At 41.8% G+C, this 17988-nt stretch overlaps 1 protein-coding gene across 1 annotated transcript in view; it reads right to left on the bottom strand.

The window, feature by feature from the left end:
* Positions 1-1468: 1468 nt before the first annotated feature.
* CNOT10 (CCR4-NOT transcription complex subunit 10) overlaps positions 1469-17988 on the bottom strand; it is a 64802-nt gene continuing 48282 nt past the window's right edge. The window contains exons 14-19 of the mRNA XM_029243187.1: positions 11787-11900; positions 8218-8348; positions 7617-7652; positions 7293-7420; positions 2891-2966; positions 1469-1924 (exon numbers count right to left, since the gene is read on the bottom strand). Of these exons, the coding sequence (XP_029099020.1) occupies positions 1773-1924; positions 2891-2966; positions 7293-7420; positions 7617-7652; positions 8218-8348; positions 11787-11900 (637 nt within the window). The 3' untranslated portion in view covers positions 1469-1772. The remainder of the gene's footprint in view (positions 1925-2890; positions 2967-7292; positions 7421-7616; positions 7653-8217; positions 8349-11786; positions 11901-17988) is intronic.

Below are 17988 nucleotides of genomic sequence, written 5' to 3'. Positions count from 1 at the left end.
GGCATCACTGAGCACTAGAGCAAAGGCCACCAGCTGCCTACGTACCACCTTCTCAAGTTGTTTAAATCATGGATCCATTTTGTGCTACTTGCAGCCAAGAGTATTATTTAACACAGCAACGTGGGGCCTAATCTGCCTCATAGCTATTACTGCTTTCCCCCCAAAACCAACCCGCAAGCAGGGAAAGTTCTAATTTTCTTGAGATTTCTCCAAAGATGTACTGCCCTCGAGTACAATTACAGGCCTTCTACCACCATACACTGCCCAAGACCCTGTGGGTTCCCAGCAGTTTATGAAGCATGTGGACTCTGTCCAGGAAATGCCCTGGCTAAGCAACGCTACCACCCTGCAGCACACAAGGGGGTCCCACGGTGCTGCTGCTTGTCCGGGGCTTGGGAAAGCAGCACCTGCAGACTTGGACCAGCACCAGTGCAGCTTACGGGTCCTACTCCCATCCCATTTGGAAAAGCCTTCGAGAGGCCCAAGGGAGCTAGGTCACCTCTGTTTCCTGTATCCTCCTGGAAAGAATCTGCTCTGTATATAAACAACTGCAACGTGGCAAAAGAGCAGTCGAGCCCTTGTGCACATCCATCCCGTGTTCAAGTGAAAGAATTGCTCCCTTTCTCTGAGTCATCTGTGGGCAATGTCTAGTCACAGCACAAATACTCAGTTCTTGTGTAGATCCCTAACTAAACTGATATCAGCAACAGAATAATTCAGATAAAGTTTCAGATAAATTCATGTGCTTATCCATACACTCCCCTCTCCAGTTGTGAAACCGAGTAACCATGTAGATTCAGCTAGTGTGTTTCCCTATCTGAACTTGTTCTCCAAAGTTGGGAACTGAAGAGATGTTGACAGCAAGGGATGATCCTAAACGGCAAGCTCTGATGAATCTACCAAATGTGCTCTTGACTAGGGGTCACCCAGTTTTTCTAAAGCAAGCCTGTATGTAATGTGTTTTGTTTTTCCTAATTACAGTTAGTGTATCGACCCTATGGACAAATTTTGGCCATGTCAATCCTGCAACACATACCTGTCTTGGAAAGAAGCTTTTAAGTTCCTGTTTGCATTTCCAAAGGGGTTAGCAATGAACCTTGAACTCCCTGCTAACAGGGTCCAGAACTGGTGCTTCCGCCTATGGGTACAGGAGGGTGAACGAGACCAGTGCCCTCAACTCTGTTTGTCTTCATCTGTAGTTTTTAAGCAAATGATTGATTCCTATCAGATCAGTCATCTCTTCTTAACCCAATTTGACTAGCCCTATGGGTTTTATTATGCATTTTCTGGCCCTTTTAGTCCTAGCTAGGTGTACAACACACCAACCTCCCCTCTCCTCCCCTCCCCTCCCCTCTGATCGGCTTCTGGACTGGCTACTCATCTGCTCATACTGTTCTCTCCATTTTTAAAACTTTAACACTAAATCTCAGATGCCAAAATACTCTAACCGTTGCAGAAACACAAAATGTATTATACGAGACTGTTCTGGTAAGACTGTGTTTTAATTGCCTATGACACATATATATCACATAATGGCTCAAAAATAGTAGTCTAGCAAAGATTAAAGGAAAACCGATGAAAATGAGCTGTGAATCCTTAATTTGATGTAAGCTTCCGGCAAAAAAAATCAGGGATTAAAATCATTTCAAAATTGTGTCTTCAAAACTAGTATCCTTTACCATCTGTCTTTTATTCATTTTGCTGTGATACAACTAAAAAGGCCTGCAAATACTCCCCTGGGTCTCAGGTAACAGTTTTCCAAGAGCAAAATATCACTTTCTCTGTACAGTGAACGCCGGCATTTGGATGGGCTGGATCGGGTGGACAGGCTGGAACACTGGCTTCTTTCTCATTTCAGAGAGTGTTTTCACTGTAGGGAGCAGCTGATTCCTTTTGATGATCTGTAAGGCCAGCTGGGTATTACCTATAAAAACACTTCCCATCACAAAAAAAGCATATAACAATACCACCACATACAAAGCAAGCTGTCAGAATCCCGCAAGGGGGTAAAAGGTGATGGAGAAGAGCAGTGGTCTGCAACCTTTGCTGTACACTGGAATCATGTAATGCCCGCTGCACCATCCCCAGAAATTCTGATTTAAGAAATTTCGTGTGCGACCTGGGTGATGGGATTTTTAAAAGCTTTGCACTGATTCTAAGGTGGAGCCCAGTTTGAGAACTTGTCTACAGGTGGACTGCGCAAAAGAAGGGCTCTAAGACCATGCACTAACCCTACTACAGCTTTTAGGAGGACAAGGCCTGCTGGGTGCCAGGCACTTAATGCTCCTTCTTCAGCTATAAAAAGGGGGGAGCCTTGGAAGGATTGCAGCAAGGGGATATGACTAAGAACTCTTAAAACTTCGGTCCCCTCTCATTTCCCCCATTCAGCTCTCCTTTTCTACTTCACGCCTTCTCTTATGTAGGGCCCACAGCCTTTCTTCCAGTAAGCTACATCCTGGAGGTTGTATATGCCCCAGAGGCATGACCTGGATTTAGGTCTGAATAAAAAATTCTCAGCAGGAACTGGCTTACTGTAAAACTCATTAACGACACCTACGTTTAAAACACTAAGGTATACAACTCAAACCCACTGCATTCTGACTCAGGTTCTCAATTAGAGTCATTTGGATGCCTAAGAGAAAGGTTAATTAGTAGAGATTAATTATAATAGTCAGAAGTTATGCTATTCTCCATTTTCACAGATAAAAGGAAATATGCTTAACCTGCAAGAAGTAGGAATTTGCAAGATACCAAAAACTCCCTCGCTACATTTTTGTCTAGAAGAACTTGATGGGTAATACCTCTTAAATTTCAAAGAGAAAAAGCAGACACCAAAAATCTCGGGCTCTTTGCAGGGCTCCAGTCCTAACTCAAGAGAAGAATCACTCACCATTCTGCAGCTCAAGGTAGACAGCCAGCAGGATGGCTTCAGGGGGCACCTCTTTAGGATGGATCATTGAGGCCGCCTTTGCTCAAAACAAAAAAGAGACCCATGAAAAACAGCTTAAGATACAAACTCCAAGTAATGTCAAAAAAAAAAAAAAAAAAAAGAATGTCAATCTACCAATGACAAATTAGCAAACTTACTCAACCTCACTGGGACACTACAGTTCTGCTTGGATGGTCCTCAGCTGTCTTTGTCTTTTTTTTTTTTTTAAAGCTACTTCATTATAACTCTTATTTTTTATTGTAATCTAATTTAAATATTTATGTTTTCAGCTGCGCTGGGTCTTCATTGCTGCAAGCGGCCTTTCTCTGGTTGTGGCGAGTGGGGGCTACTCTTCGTTGCAGTGCATGGGCTTCTTATTGCAGTGGCTTCTCTTGTGGCAGAGCATGGGCTGTAGGCACACGGGCTTCAGTAGTTGCGGAACGCGGGCCTTAGAGCGCAGGCTCAGTAGTTGTGGCGCAGGCTCAGTAGTTGCCCTGCGGTATGTGGGATCTTCCCAGACCAGGGATCGAACCCGTATCCCCTGCACTGGCAGGTGGATTCTTAACCACTAGACCACCAGGGAAGTCCAGCTGTCTTTGTCTTGATCCCTCCCCATTAAACTAGACATGTTATTTTTAGTTAAATATTTATCTTCCCTTGCCTAATCCATAATGAGTTCTTAATAGGAGAAAGCTTTCCTTCCCTCTTGGTTTTCTTCTATCTCTTGGCTGTATTTGGTTTTGAGATGGGTGATCAGACACTCCTGACTCTACACTCCAGTCACCCATCCAGGTCTGCTGGTAGTTCTTCACCAGACACACACAGTTGCACCTCTATCCAAATCTGCACGTCTATTTTTTTTCCCTAAGTAACAGCTTAGTATTGTAAGCTGCAAACTCCCAATGTCAGGAATAAGAATTCAAACTTAAAAGGCTGGAAATATACAAAAAATATACCACTAAGCATGTTCAGGACATCCCTGGTGGCGCAGTGGTTAAGAATCCGCCTGCCAATGCAGGGGATGCGGGTTCGATCCCTGGTCCGGAAAGATCCCACATGCCGCAGAGCAGCCCGCACACCACAACGAAGAACAGCCCCCGCTCTCCACAACTAGAGAAAGCCCGCGTGCAGCAACGAAGACCCATCGCAGCCAAAAAAAACAAAAACAAAAACAAAGAGCATGTTCAAGGTCTCCATTCTTAAGGACTGAAATAGTACAATTTAGTCAAATAAAATTATTTGTTTAGGCAACATGCTGTCCTTTCCTAGATCTGAGAGCCATAACACCAGCCTGCAGTTTTCTGATTTAATCCTGTTCTGGTTGAAGGTGCTGAGATTGTAGGTTTATTCCCTCATTCTGGGCCCCTCTGGGCCGCAGCCTCTTCCTCGTCTTACCATCAACTGGTATTCCCTCATCCAGGTTCAGGTGCTCATGCTTCCAGACTGCTTTGCGTCTTCCCTTAATCTAATCAGAAAGTGTCCTTTACAAATATTTATTGACCAGAGGTGGGTGTAAGACAGGGACTTACCCTGATAATAAACAGCATGCAAATAACTAACAGTAATCCAAACAAATTTACTGTTAGGGAGAGGAAAGTGAACGTAGTATGAATACGACGAGAGAGAAGAGTTTCTTCGAGTGCAGAGCTTTTGGGCAAGGGAAGCCTGTCTCTGTCCTCCAAGGGTGGATACCTGAGAGGCAGAAAGCAGGGAGGCACGGCAGTGCAGGCCACGGGGTGAGTGTGGGAGACATCTGGGGGACCAGAAACGGGCACAAGGTCGGGTCCGGGCAGCATCAGAAGAAATCTCAGACTAGTGGGCGTTCTCGTCCAGAGCACATGCTCCCAGGTTCCTCGTGAATGAAGCAAGGAGGCTTTTCATTCCTCCTACGACATCACTGATGTACCACAGCTCAGTTCAGAAAATGAGATTTTATACTTTTGGCCTAGCTTCAAATAGGCAAGACCACCTTTACATCATTTTGTGGATATTAAAATCTCCATTTTCCTTCCAACTGGCTAGTTAACACAGGTCATCTATTGTCCTTTGCACTGACTGCAGCCTTTTCTAAAATACAAGAACTCATGGCAACAACTTTATGAGAGAATGGTATTTTGCTTACTGGCTGTTCATAATGGTTAGTGGTGGGCAGGCAACCTCAGAAACCTCTACTTGAGCCCTTTCCAACTCTTCACACATCATTGTTCTCCCTCCCAGGCACGGTGGGCCTCCCCATTAACAAGGTCCAGCCACTGGATTAACCTAAAAACCAAGGGACCAAAACAAAACCCCCTTCAGACCCCAAACCAGGCCTGACCCCATCTGTCTCTCCCAGCGTGGCTGCCGCCATGGCCACCTGCTGCACAAGAACCTGAGCTAGAGTGTACACACTGCAACTTCACATCCAAAGCCTGTGTGCTGCAGGCCTTGAGGTCCACGGGCACTTTCCAAAGGGCTGTTCAATAGCCCAGCCTTGCCACGGAGAACAGCGCAACATTTTAACTCTTCCCGTTTAACTCCTGCACTCAACTCCTAGATAAGATCAAACGTGTTCCCTGGACAGTCCATCACTTCACTTTGCTGATTTTGGATCAGAAATGCTGACCAGATGCCACTCAGTCGACTAAATATCACTCATGGTTATTTTCCACATGGTAAATCTTCACTTCTAGACACAACAAGGTCACCTTCATAGGAAGCCGCCTTACCTTCTGAGAATAGGTTTAATTTCAGTTTCAGTTACTCTGGCAAACATATGGGGATGTGGGTTCTCTTATGTGCTGCTGGTGAATACACCATCTGGCACAAACTTTCTTTTTTTTCCCTTCATTTTTAATAAATTTATTTATATATTTATTTATGGCTGCGTTGGGTCTTCATTGCTGCATGCAGGCTTTCTCTAGTTATGGCGAGTGGGGGCTACTCTTCATTGCGGTGCGCAGGCTTCTCACTGCCGTGGCTTCTCTTGTGGCGGAGCACAGGCTCTAGGCACACAGGCTTCAGTAGTTGTGGCTCATGGGCTCTAGAGCGCAGGCTCAGCAGTTGTGGCACATGAACTTAGTTGCTCCGCGGCATGTGCGATCTTCCCAGACCAGGGCTCGAACCTGTGTCCCCTGCGTTGGCAGGTGGATTCTTAACCACTGTGCCACCAGAGAAGTCCCTGGCACAAACTTTCTATATTAGAAGTCTGAAAATTCTGCATAACCCCTGATCTTGCAATTCCCTTTTTAGGAAGACATCTCCTAACTGTAAGGTCCATGGGGGCAAGGTTGTATCATGTCCACTTATTTACTACTGTCTTATTCCCTTGGCTTAGCCCAGAAGCACATGCGCTGAATTAATACCCTTTTCTTCCCCCTAATTTTTTCTTTTTTTTTTTTTTTAACTCTTTTGGCTGTGCTGCACGGCATGTGGGATCTTAGTTCCCCTACCAGGGATCGAGCCCACGCCCCTTGCATTGGAAGCATGGAGTCTTAACCACTGGACTGCCAGGGAGGTCCTGAATTAATATCCTTCTTGAGGATATTACCCCTTTCCAATTCTGGGAGACTCCTCTGGGGCTGCCAATGGCAGTACCTGTTCTCCTACTACAGGTATGGGTCCCTGCCCATGATCAGTCCAGGGATGGGCAGGTGACCTAAAGAGGCCCAATCAGAACCTTCCTTGAGACCTGCTGATGAGGCCCCTCTCAGTGGTAGAAGTCAGAGGTCTGTTTTAGTTACACATTGCCAGGAGCTTTCTTTATTGTATATAGACTTTCTTTGGTACTGACTTTGTGAACCCTTCTTCTTAAAAGACGTATTTGTCATTTAACTTTTTGAGTGGACAGAGATTTATACAATTCAAAGCTAAAAAGCATATGAGTATCCAGTGAAAAGTCTCCCAGTTCAGTGCTCCATCTACACAGTACTTATCTTGCCAGCCCTGCAGCCAATGTTAACAGTTTGTGGTGTGTTCATTTGGAGGTCTTTTCTGCATATACAGGATTATGTAAAAACTGTTTTGCATCTTGTTCTTTTCACTTAATATGTCTTGGATATGTTACCATTTTAGTATATAGGGTTTACAGCTGCATTGTGTTCAACTATATGGACACACCATTGATTTTTGTGAGCCCTTATTTAGATGGTTTCCAATCTTTTGAAATTTCAATGATTAAAATCTTCAGGAAAACTCTCCATTAGGTGCCTAGGTTCATTTGCAACAACAATCAGTTGTGTACCTTCCAAGAATATGTCTGGAGGAGTAATATTCCAATGTTTAACAAACTGATCAGAAGCCTCAAACAAAATAACAGAGCCTAGAAACTCCAAACCCTCTGCTGGCTGCCTCACAAGATGGTCTGGCACTGGCCCAGCCTCACCTGGTGGAGACACTTCCGTGCTTTGTCATACTCGCTCCTCAGGCAGTAGGCGCTGCCCAGGTTGAACAGCATCACAGTCCGGGCTGAGTTGACGGAACTGGGGTAGCATTGAGGTGCCCGCTTCCCAGCTGGGGAGAAGACCAGACACATGTGAAGAGGCCAGGCCAAGGGCCAGGGAGCAACCCCCTCTACTGCCTGAAGAGCTGCTCAGAATAAAGCCTAGCTCTACTCCTCAGGCGGACAAAGGAAGGACACAGAGGCTCGAGGGTGAGTCTTTGGGAAGCAGGCCAGGCTACTTAAGTCTTTACAAAACGTCTTACTTACAGGATTCCATTGCTTCATTTTCACCTTTGTCTGATCCTACAAAGACATGAAAATAAATCTGAGGGGGTCGGACAACAGAGTATATTTTCTAAAAACCTAATTTCCTTTATGAAATGGAAATCTAATATTAAAGCAATCTACCACAGTATTTCCTTTTCATGTAGTACAGGTTCTAATAAAAGATATGAGAATGCTACCTACCACCACCACCACCATGGCCTGAGAAATAACCCTGAATAAAGTGAAAACTAGTCTCACTCCCTCAAAAACTTAGCCATGATTTAAAACTGACTTTTGAATGCGATACTTTTACTCTCCCCTGGATTGTGGAATCCCTCTGAAGAGAAAAGTATAAGAATCAAAACAAACTGTTCTAACACTATCAGCCTTTCAAAAGTTAGAATTTAGACCATGTGATTATCAACTCCTAGGTCTCCTCAGCAAACAATTAGTATAAAGTAAGTACAGCCAAAACCGTACAGTGCCGACCTAAAACTCCCTTCCCTTTACAACCGTGCCGTTAAATTTCCACACAGCCTGAGTTACAACGGAAAGGCAGTGGAAATGGTGAAGAGTTCTGATCAAATGTGTCCTCATTAACCTTGGTCCTGCTCATTTGAAGAGATCCCTAAGGAGACATCAGTGACATTCTCCGGGTTCAAATGAGTAATAGCATCAGAGATTCTGTCCAGAGAGATGAGGGCTTCTGCAGCATATAAATGGCCCAGAAACCTAAAATGAAAAAAAAAAACCAACCAGATTCCAAACTGAAAAGTAGGTCATCACAAAAATACCCAAGTATAATAGAATTTGGTGTATGTGTGTTTCACATATTTCAAGTCTTTGAATTGAAATCTAAGTTTATAAATGGATTGATTAAGAGTCATTTAAATTTTATCTCTTTAAAAATATCTTAAATATATAATAATTTTTATGTTCGCTAAGTAGGAACAAATGACATATCAATTAAGAGAGCAGTTTAGGGGCTTCCCTAGTGGCACAGCAGTTAAGAATCTGCCTGCCAATGCAAGGGACACAGGTTCGAGCCCTGGCCTGGGAAGATCCCACATGCTGTGAAGCAACTAAGCCTGTGCGCCACAACTACTGAGCCTGAGCTCTAGAGCCCACAAGCCACAACTACTGAGCCCACGTGCCACAACTACTGAAGCCTGCGTGCCTAGAGCCTGTGCTCCGCAACAAGAGAAGCCACGACAATAAGAAGCCCGTGCACCGCAACGAAGAGTAGCCCCCGCTCACCGCAACTAGAGAAAGCCCGCACACAGCAACAAAGACCCAACACAGCCAAAATAAATTAATTAAAAAAAAAGAGAGCAGTTTAAAGTTGGCAGTAAATCAACTATATTTCAATAAAAATTTAAAAGAAAATAAAGTTGGCAAATTTACACTGTTCTGTTTATACAGAAAATAACATAAGAAGGTAATGAAGTTCTAAAATAAGAGGCAGATCCGAGGATGGATTCCCCGGGAGTGGAGGATCAGAATTAGGGTCCTCCAGGGAGTTCCCTGGTGGCCTAGTGGTTAGGATTCTGGGCTTTCACTGCTATACCAGGGTTCGATCCCTGGTCGGCAAACTGAGATCCCGAAAGCTGTGCAGCACAGCAAAAGAAAAGAAAGAGGGAAAGAACAAAAAAAGAATTAGGGTCCTCCAGCCTCTGCTGCTGGAACAGTCAAAAGGCACCAGGACGCCAGACCAGATCTGGGTTGGATCAGCTTTACTTCTATTCCAAAGGTGTCCTCCTTTTCACATCATCTATTTTATGTCCACTGATGTTGGGCAGAAGTGCTTTCCCCAGGTTTACAACAGCCTGCTTCTTCCAGTCTTACTTTGAGCCATTTTCCCCATGATCATCTGATTTTTCAAAATTAAAACAGCCTCAGCCATATTACACCTTGCTCAAAATCTTAATGACTTTTTCTACTTGAGAACAAAATAAGACAAACAAAGCTAAACTTATAGATTTAAAGCTCTCCACAATTTGGTCCCACTTTCCTGTATTCAGTCAACATTCTCACTCCCCCAAAGATTCTTCTGTTCCCACCAGACACAGCGTCCTGGGCAGGACACCCCACTGTGCTCCCTGTGGCCTTGCCTCCTGGGGTGCAAAGCCAGGCCAAAATCCAACTCCTTTTAAAGGCCAGCTCAGTTCTCACCTCCTTTAGTTGGCCTGTCCCAACTGAATCTGTCCACATGGATCTTGGGTCCTCAAATCTTAGGCTCTTTTCAGTTTGACCATTTTCTGGGATTTATGCACATTAATCACTCAAGAGCTATTTCTTTATTAAGCAATTTCTTTCTTCTAACTAGCAGGAGCTGTAATGCCCTTCTATTTTGCTTCCCCACCAAATACCCTAAAAGAAATGACAGCTTTTAAAAAAAATCAGTAACCTCAAATGTATTTTGAAATAAGATATTTTAAAAAACTTCATTAAAGCAGTATCTATAAGCCAATAATCATTATAAAACACAAACACACAAATTCAAAGAACGACTTCAAACTGTTTTCTGTGAATTTACTTAAAAATTTTTTTAAATCAAATTAAATGCCTTCATGACACTCAGAGCCCAGAACTCCAGATGAGGTGTACGGAAGGCAACAAGCAGCTGGGTAAAGCTGCTGTGGTATCTGGGCTGCCATGGGCAGAAAATGCTCATCCTCACTGGAAAGATAGTGGTCTGGCCAGTAATTAGAAACCAATGCTTAGGATAGAATAGTTAAGAGAATTAAAGATGAAGTTATCAGACATGGCTTGGCCAACCCCTCAGGGTTGGCTAAGAAATCATAAAATCTAAGAATTTTATTGTTTTGACGTTCAGGGGGAAGAAGTTGATAAATGAGGTTAAAAACCCTCCAGTAAATGCCAAGTAAAGAATCTAATTGGGATTGTTTTAGAATAGTGATCACAATGTCAGCCAGAGGATTAAAAAAAGCAGAGAGGATTCGTGTTTCATTTTTGTTGAAAAGAAAAAAAACACACACAACTCTGCTCTACTGACGGCCACACACACCACATCTGAGCAGCGCACGTCCAGTGGGGCGGCGCAGGCCGACGTTCCTGACTGGTATTTCACGGGGCTGGGCCACAGGAAGGAGGGAAGGCGCGACCGCCCTGACCTCGAGCTCAGGACCCTCCAGGCCTGGATATTAGACAAGGTTTTCTCACAGGCAAGCAGGAGCGCTCACACTTGAATTGTGACAAATTCTCCTATGTTCCTGGATGCTCTTTTAATTTTGTTTTTTTTTTTAACACAAAGCATGAAAAAACCCCCAAAATAATAAAACACAAGGCATGTTTGGGGAACACTGACCTGAAACAACCTTAATCAATGTTAATTTTAGATGATTATATAAAGTAATACTTTTTTAAAAGACAAAAATAATTAAACATTTATAGAATTGTTCCTCAGAGTACGATCTCACAGTTCTAAATGTTGCATGTTACAAACAAAGGGTGCTAAAAGGCAAAAGAACATATTTTGGAAATTATAACTATATACCCACAGGATGAATGAAAAAACAACTGTCCTAATGCTATGCAGAGTACTTGTGGTCTTGGGTAAAATTTCTAGCATCAGCATCACACAAAGATTCAAAGAATGCTGCATCTTCCTCAATTTCCATAAAAGAAAAGATGATGTGCTTTAGAAAAATTTTAGCATGACAATGACACTAATATTGAAGAGGCACCTGAAGAGTTTAAATAAAACTCATGTACTCAGGAAATGGTACAGTAGTCTGGAAAAATATTTTAAAATTCTTATTTGTCTACTTTAATTTAATTCTTCAAAGCAGATTTATCCTTTTGACCAAACTCCTTTTTGTGTGGGTCTTCTCCCTGAGGACTAAGCTTGTTTGGGAGCTAATATATGATAACATGCTCCAGTCAGACCCAGCAGTGGACACTACAGAGCCCAAAGATTCTGCTTCCTAATGCTCAGAACGGCAAATGCCATTTCCAATAACCCTTGAGGTGCAACAAGTGAAAAAAATTTCACTACCAAACACACAATTACCAAATTAAGAAAGAAACTTTTTGCTTTCCCTAAGATAATTTTCCACTGGAGGAGTAAAAGAAGCAATATGCACCACAAACTAACTGAAACCCTCCAAAGAAAACAAACCAGGGACACACAGGGCAAGTCACACTTACTTCAGGGATCCTGACAGCTTGGGCTGCTGAAGAAGTTTATCTGCATGATTCAAAGCCATAAGGTTATCACCCAAAGCCAGAGCCACGTAAGCACTACAGGCGAGTATGGAGCACCTGGAACACAAAAGGCAAGGGCTGAAGACCTGAGTTACAAAGTGACGATGATATTTGTTAAACAGGAAAGAGCTCCCTAATTATAGCTGTGGCAATCTGGACACCAGGAAAGGAGAGAGGAAGCCACGGTACTAATGGTAAGAATTAGAATGATGTGTAAACTACCGTCTGAGCTTCAGTTTAGCTATTTACCTAAATCATCTTTAGCTTCCATCCCATCTCCAACAAAATAACCAAATGGAGTTACAATATATATTTAGCCTGTAAAAAAATAATAAAGTTAATGGCCTAGTGAGAACTTGCTTCCATAGAACATTTCTTTTAATATCCTGGAAACTCTATGGAAGCACATTTGCGACTCTGCTAAGAAACACAATTAACTTACTAAAAAATCCATTTAGCTCAGCTTACTGTAAAGTGTTCTCCTCTGAAACTATTAAGAAGTCTATAGGTTTTGCTAAGCAACAGTATCAAGAGTAACTAAAAGAATTTCATTCACATAGGTACTATTATCCTAAATGAATATTCAAGAAAAAAACAGGCTGAATAAATACATGTGAAGGTAAAAAATTTAAGTTACACCGATTTTGCTAGGTTGGGTTGGAAACCTAAATTTCTGTTTTGTTTTCTACTTAAGGGGCAGCTCATTTAAAACAAGTCTAGCCGAAGACTTGACACTAATAGATCATTTGAATGTTAAACAACCGCTCCACAAAGCAATCTTAAAATAAACCCTTGTCAAATAGAAATGAGGTCTGAATGGCCGACCACAAATGACCTGACTTAGATACAGGGTTTTGAGTTATGTTTACAAATTACAATACATATGTATATCATGAAATGCACTTGGGTTGTAATTTTAGTCTAAGGAAGAATGTAACCATCCTGGCAACACAGAGTTTTCTAACACTCTGAAATCCTCTGACCAGAAACGCCCCTCTGGTAAAAGCACAGCCAGGCAAATTCAGAAGGAGCCTGCCATTTCCTCCTTACTGGCTCACTCCTGGTTGCTGGAACCTTATAAAATTATCTACTAAACGAAAAGCAGCCCCTCAACTCCTAACAACACAGAAAAGTAGACTGGCACGAGGAAATTGGTATTTATGGCCTTAGGTTATGATGATAAGGGCTAGAAGATTGCCCACTGTGGGTCCTTGTTTTATATCAGTGTAGAAACTGAGATCCAAAGTGATTAAATATATTCACTAGCTTAGAGTATGTGATTAAATCTGGACTAACTAATGGGCAACACTGTGGACTCTCAATTCACAGTTCTTCCCATCCTATCACACTGCTTCTCTGTCAATTCATAAGATTGCCCTAAAAATAAAGCAGAAAGAAAAGATTACATTATGATTTTCCTAATGCATACATAACTATGCACGCATATGTAATCTGTCTTTTTAAAAAGGAAGAAAACAGAATTTAATTGAAACATTACAAGTTTAAATTTTGTTACTGAGCACCTAATGTAAAATCTGAACCCTGTTCATAGAAGAGAGTAATTTAAGAGCAGGCAAGTAGTGTTACTTCCAAAGGGATTTTCCTAACAAGCCGACTGTCATCCTTGTGTCTCCAAGAGCTGTCTTCACTTAGCAAGGCTACCCTGTAGCCACGGCCCCTGGGGGAAGTCCTCTCCCTGATGGAAGACTCCAGGGCCCACAGGACGGAGGCACTGGCTAATTATCTCCCATTTTCAGGAGCATTTCAGTGGTTAAGCTCTGTGTGGTAAGATTAGGTGACTTAATTTCCTCTTTTGGTTTATTTGTAGTTTTATTTTTAAATGGCAATAAACATTCATTCATCAGCCAGATATGCATTATGAAGACAACGAATGACGTTTAAAGGCCTAAGTCTCCAGAGGCCCAAGACCACCATCAGCTCATGGCAGTCATACAATTTAATATCCGTTTTCATCTGTGACTTTGCCAAAGGCCAGGGTAAAACACAGTTCCTTAAAAGCAGAAGCCTGCATCTTTTGTTTCCTACACAAAGATGAGAGCAATTTCTCACCATCTGCAGTAGGTGTTTAATAGGTAATCACTGAAGACCACAGCTTTCAACATTTTAGATTTTCTTCTCCAGGCACCCAGACCCCCACCTGTCCTGCTGGCAGGCCACCTTGCTGACCAGGCCAGCTCCTTCCCGGCTCCCAAACACAGGGGAGTCACCCTGCATGCTCTAGGTCCTAGAGTCTAGGACAGGCCTCACCTCAGGCAGGCTTGCTGGGAAAAGCCTGCCCTGGCCTCTCGTGACAGTAGGGGGGCTATTACTGCTCCAGCCCACTGTCAAGCCCACTTTGGGTCCAGAAATCAGTCATGTAAGATTTGCAGCAGGATTCTGTTTCCCAAACTATAATTATGTATAAGGTAAAGATCTTGTTTTCCTTAGCTTTTACCTCTTTCCCCATAAGATAGCATATCAAATTAGAACAGGGTGAAAGATTTATACTAATAATACAAGCCTCCTATTAAAAAATACTTGAATATGTGAATGCAAAACTTTGGGGCATTTATGCTCCTCTTCTCAGAGTGCCTTCCAACCCACCCTAACTCATCTCTCACCACCCTCTCACTCATCCTCCTTTTCCTCTTAGAAAACAACACTCCACTCTACATAATTCCTGCAGACCAGTCACACTAGAAACACGCACGGCTCTCTCTACTGAGCCTCTGGAGAAATCACTTTACTTCTGATAGCTGCTACTTAAAATATTGACCCCCACCCACCAGCCTGCCCCACTACTTTCTTACTTCCTTGAGTCACTGTCCAATCTGCTTTACCAGCCACTCAGTGGATCTGACAGTTCATTAGACTGGAAGAACTATACCTCAAGGGAAAGGACACGCTAGCCTCTCCCCCCTACTGTGGCGGATCTGACACAGCCCCACCCTCTCCTCCACATGCTGGAGGAGCTGGCTTTAGGTCCACAGAATGCCAACCCTTGGAAAAGAAAGGAACAAAAAGATGAAGAAGAAGAAAGAGAAATGGGGAAATAATTTTCCTTAAAGGACCAAACTACAGCAACAAGCTATGTTAAGACTGGGCATTAAAATTTGTCAAGCCATTTATTCTGTGAGTAAAATGAACCAAGTGTCTGAAATAGCTCAACCCATATCAAAAGAGGCTAAAATGGGGGTAAATCCAGTCAGTCACCATCGGTCAAAGGAAAATAAATTCACAAAGTAACTTCATGGCAAATGTTATTTGAAAAACTGGCTTAAAAAATCCTATAAAGAATTTCTTCCAATAAACTGAACATGGTACTGGATTTTAAAATTTAAAAAAATATACAAGCTGTTCCCATTTAGCTACAAAAATCTAGAAAATGTTAAACCTGTCAACTTCCCATTCAAGAAAATTAAAAAGTTAAATTAGATAAGTTTTTCACTTCATGTCTTCTGTAAACACTTTGCTTTCTTTTTTTTTTTTTTAACATTTTGCTTTCTAATAACAGTTCTGTGCAAAAAGAATCTTACTGACAAACACACCCCAAATCCAACACTAATATAAGCCCAGCTCAAAGAAGCTGAAGAAGTTTTCCTCCTCAACCAAATCTAGCATCTCAAGGAACCCAGTCTTACCCCTGGTGGCAAATAAAATGCAACAGTCACAGACATTGCATTTTATACATGGACAGGACCTTAAGACAATGCAATCCAATTTGACAGAAGAGGAATGAAAGGCCCAAAGGGGTTAAATGATTTGTTCAATGTCAGCAGAAGCCCTGTGGGGTTTCTCCAGAGTGGGAGACCACTGAAGAATTATTCTAACCCCCGCTTGTGATCAATGTGATCATCAGTTCAGCTGAATGGGGTCCTGGGACTCAGGTGTGAATCATGCCGATGTGAACACAAACTGCTGATAAGGTGAAGGATATGTCACACAGGCAGGTTCCCGCTTTGGCAGAGTTTATTAGATAAAAAAGTTTCAGTAGGACCAGACCCAGCTGTAAGACTGAAATGGGGTCAAGTCTCTAGCAAGAGCAATATGAGATTCAAAAGATTATTAGCTATAAACCTGTTTTAGGAATGTCTCATGAGCTATAACAGAACCACCAAAAGAAATATGATTCCTTAAGTACACTAAAACTGCCTGTAATATTAATGTTATCAACCATTTGTTTGACTCATCTTCTTTTATAAACACTGGCCCAAGGGAGGTCCCTTTTAACTGAATGGGAAATAATTCACTGAGTGTCACATCAGAGTCTAAAAGAACTAATTAAGGTTCCATAATTTATACCTGTGGAATAACTGGGCCTAATTAAATTTGGTCTGAACATTCCCTTTTATCCATTTTGAGCCTCTTATTAAAAAAAAAGACAAATTGAAATTTCATTTTTATCTTGTATGCTTTAAGTCTGGCCTCAGTGTTATTTCCTACCCTTTTCTAGTAGTTATACTCTTTTCCAGGTTCTAGAGAAGCCTCCAATTTAGTTTTAGAAACTAAAAATTCGCTAATATCATAATCTCAGAATGAATAACAAAGATGTCCTATATTATGCAACATATAAGACTTCGTACATATCCATGACAGTTATTAAAACACTATGCGACAATGAAATTTTTTTTTTTGGTTGCACCACTTGGCTTGCAGGGTCATAGTTCCCCAACTGCGGATTGAACCCGGGCCACGCAGTGAAAGCACCGAGTCCTAAGCACTGGACCACCAGGGAATTCCCTAAAATGTTAATATGTGACTAATCCTATGAACTTATTTCTTTATCATAAGATACCACTAGTATGCAAAAGAATTAATAAGTTGAACTCTTACCTCATACTGTATACAAAAATTAACTCAAAATGAATCAAAGACAACTTAAGTGCTAAAATTATAAAACTCTTAGATGAAAATATAGGGGTAAACCTCATGACCTTGAATTTGGCAGAGGATTCTCAGATATGACACGAAAAGCACGACCAATAAAAGAATAAAACATAAATTGAACTTCATCAAAATGAAAAATATTTGCGATTCAAGGACACCTCCAAAAAAGTGAAAAGACAACCGACAGAATGGGAGAAAATATTTGCAAGTCATATATCTGATAAGGGTCTTGGATCTCAATACACATTTCTCTAAAGGAAGAGATATAAATGTCCAATAAGCACAGGAAAAGATGCTTGACATCATTAGTCTTCAGGGAAATGCAAATCAAAGCCACAGTGAGATACCACTTCATATCCACTACAATGTATATTCAAAGTAAGGTGAGTGTTGGTGAGGATGTGAAGAAACTGCAACCCTCCTACACTGCTGGTGGGATTGTAAAATGGTGCAGCCACTTTACAAAACAGCCTGGTAATTCCTCAAATGATTAAACAGTTACCATAGGACCCAGCAATTCTACTTCTAGGTATACACCCAAGAAAAAGAAAAACATATGTCTACACAAAAACTTGTACATGAATGTTTATAGCAGCATTATTCTTAATAGCCTAAGGATGGAAACAATCCAGATGCCTATCAATGAATGGATAGACAAAATGTAGTATATACATACAATGGAATATTATTCAGCAATAAAAAGGAATGAAGTACTGATACAGACTACAACTTGGATAAATCTTGAAAACACTATCCTAAGTGGAAGAGGTCATAAAAGCCCATGTATTATATGATCCCATTCATAGGAAAGTCCCAAACAGTGAAATCTATAGAGAAAGAAAGTAGATTAAGGCTGGGGAGTAGATTGGGGATAAAGGGGTCACAGCTAAAGGGTGCAGGGTTTCATTTTGAGGTGATGAAAATGTTCTAAAATTGACTGTGCTGATGACTGCACAATGCTGTGAATATACTAAAAAACACCGGATGGTACACTTTAAATGGGTGAATTGTATGGTATGTGTGAATTATATCTCAATAAAGCTGTTTTATAAATATAAGATATGAGTGACACAGTCAATAAACGTTTGACTTAAAAAAATATTAAAAGTACATCCTTGGGACTTCCCTGGTGGCACAGTGGTTAAGAATCTACCTGCCAATGCAGGAGACATGGGTTTGATCCCTGGTCCGGGAAGATCCCACATGCCGTGGAGCAACTAAAGCCCGTGTGCTATAACTACTGAGCCTGCGCTCTAGA

Source organism: Monodon monoceros, unplaced genomic scaffold, assembly GCF_005190385.1.
Source record: "Monodon monoceros isolate NGI ecotype Baffin Bay Population unplaced genomic scaffold, NGI_Narwhal_1 Super_Scaffold_3, whole genome shotgun sequence".
Classification (NCBI taxonomy): Eukaryota; Metazoa; Chordata; class Mammalia; order Artiodactyla; family Monodontidae; genus Monodon; species Monodon monoceros.
The sequence above is the reverse complement of the archived record's forward strand: the minus strand, read 5'-3'. Positions and strand labels throughout refer to the sequence as shown.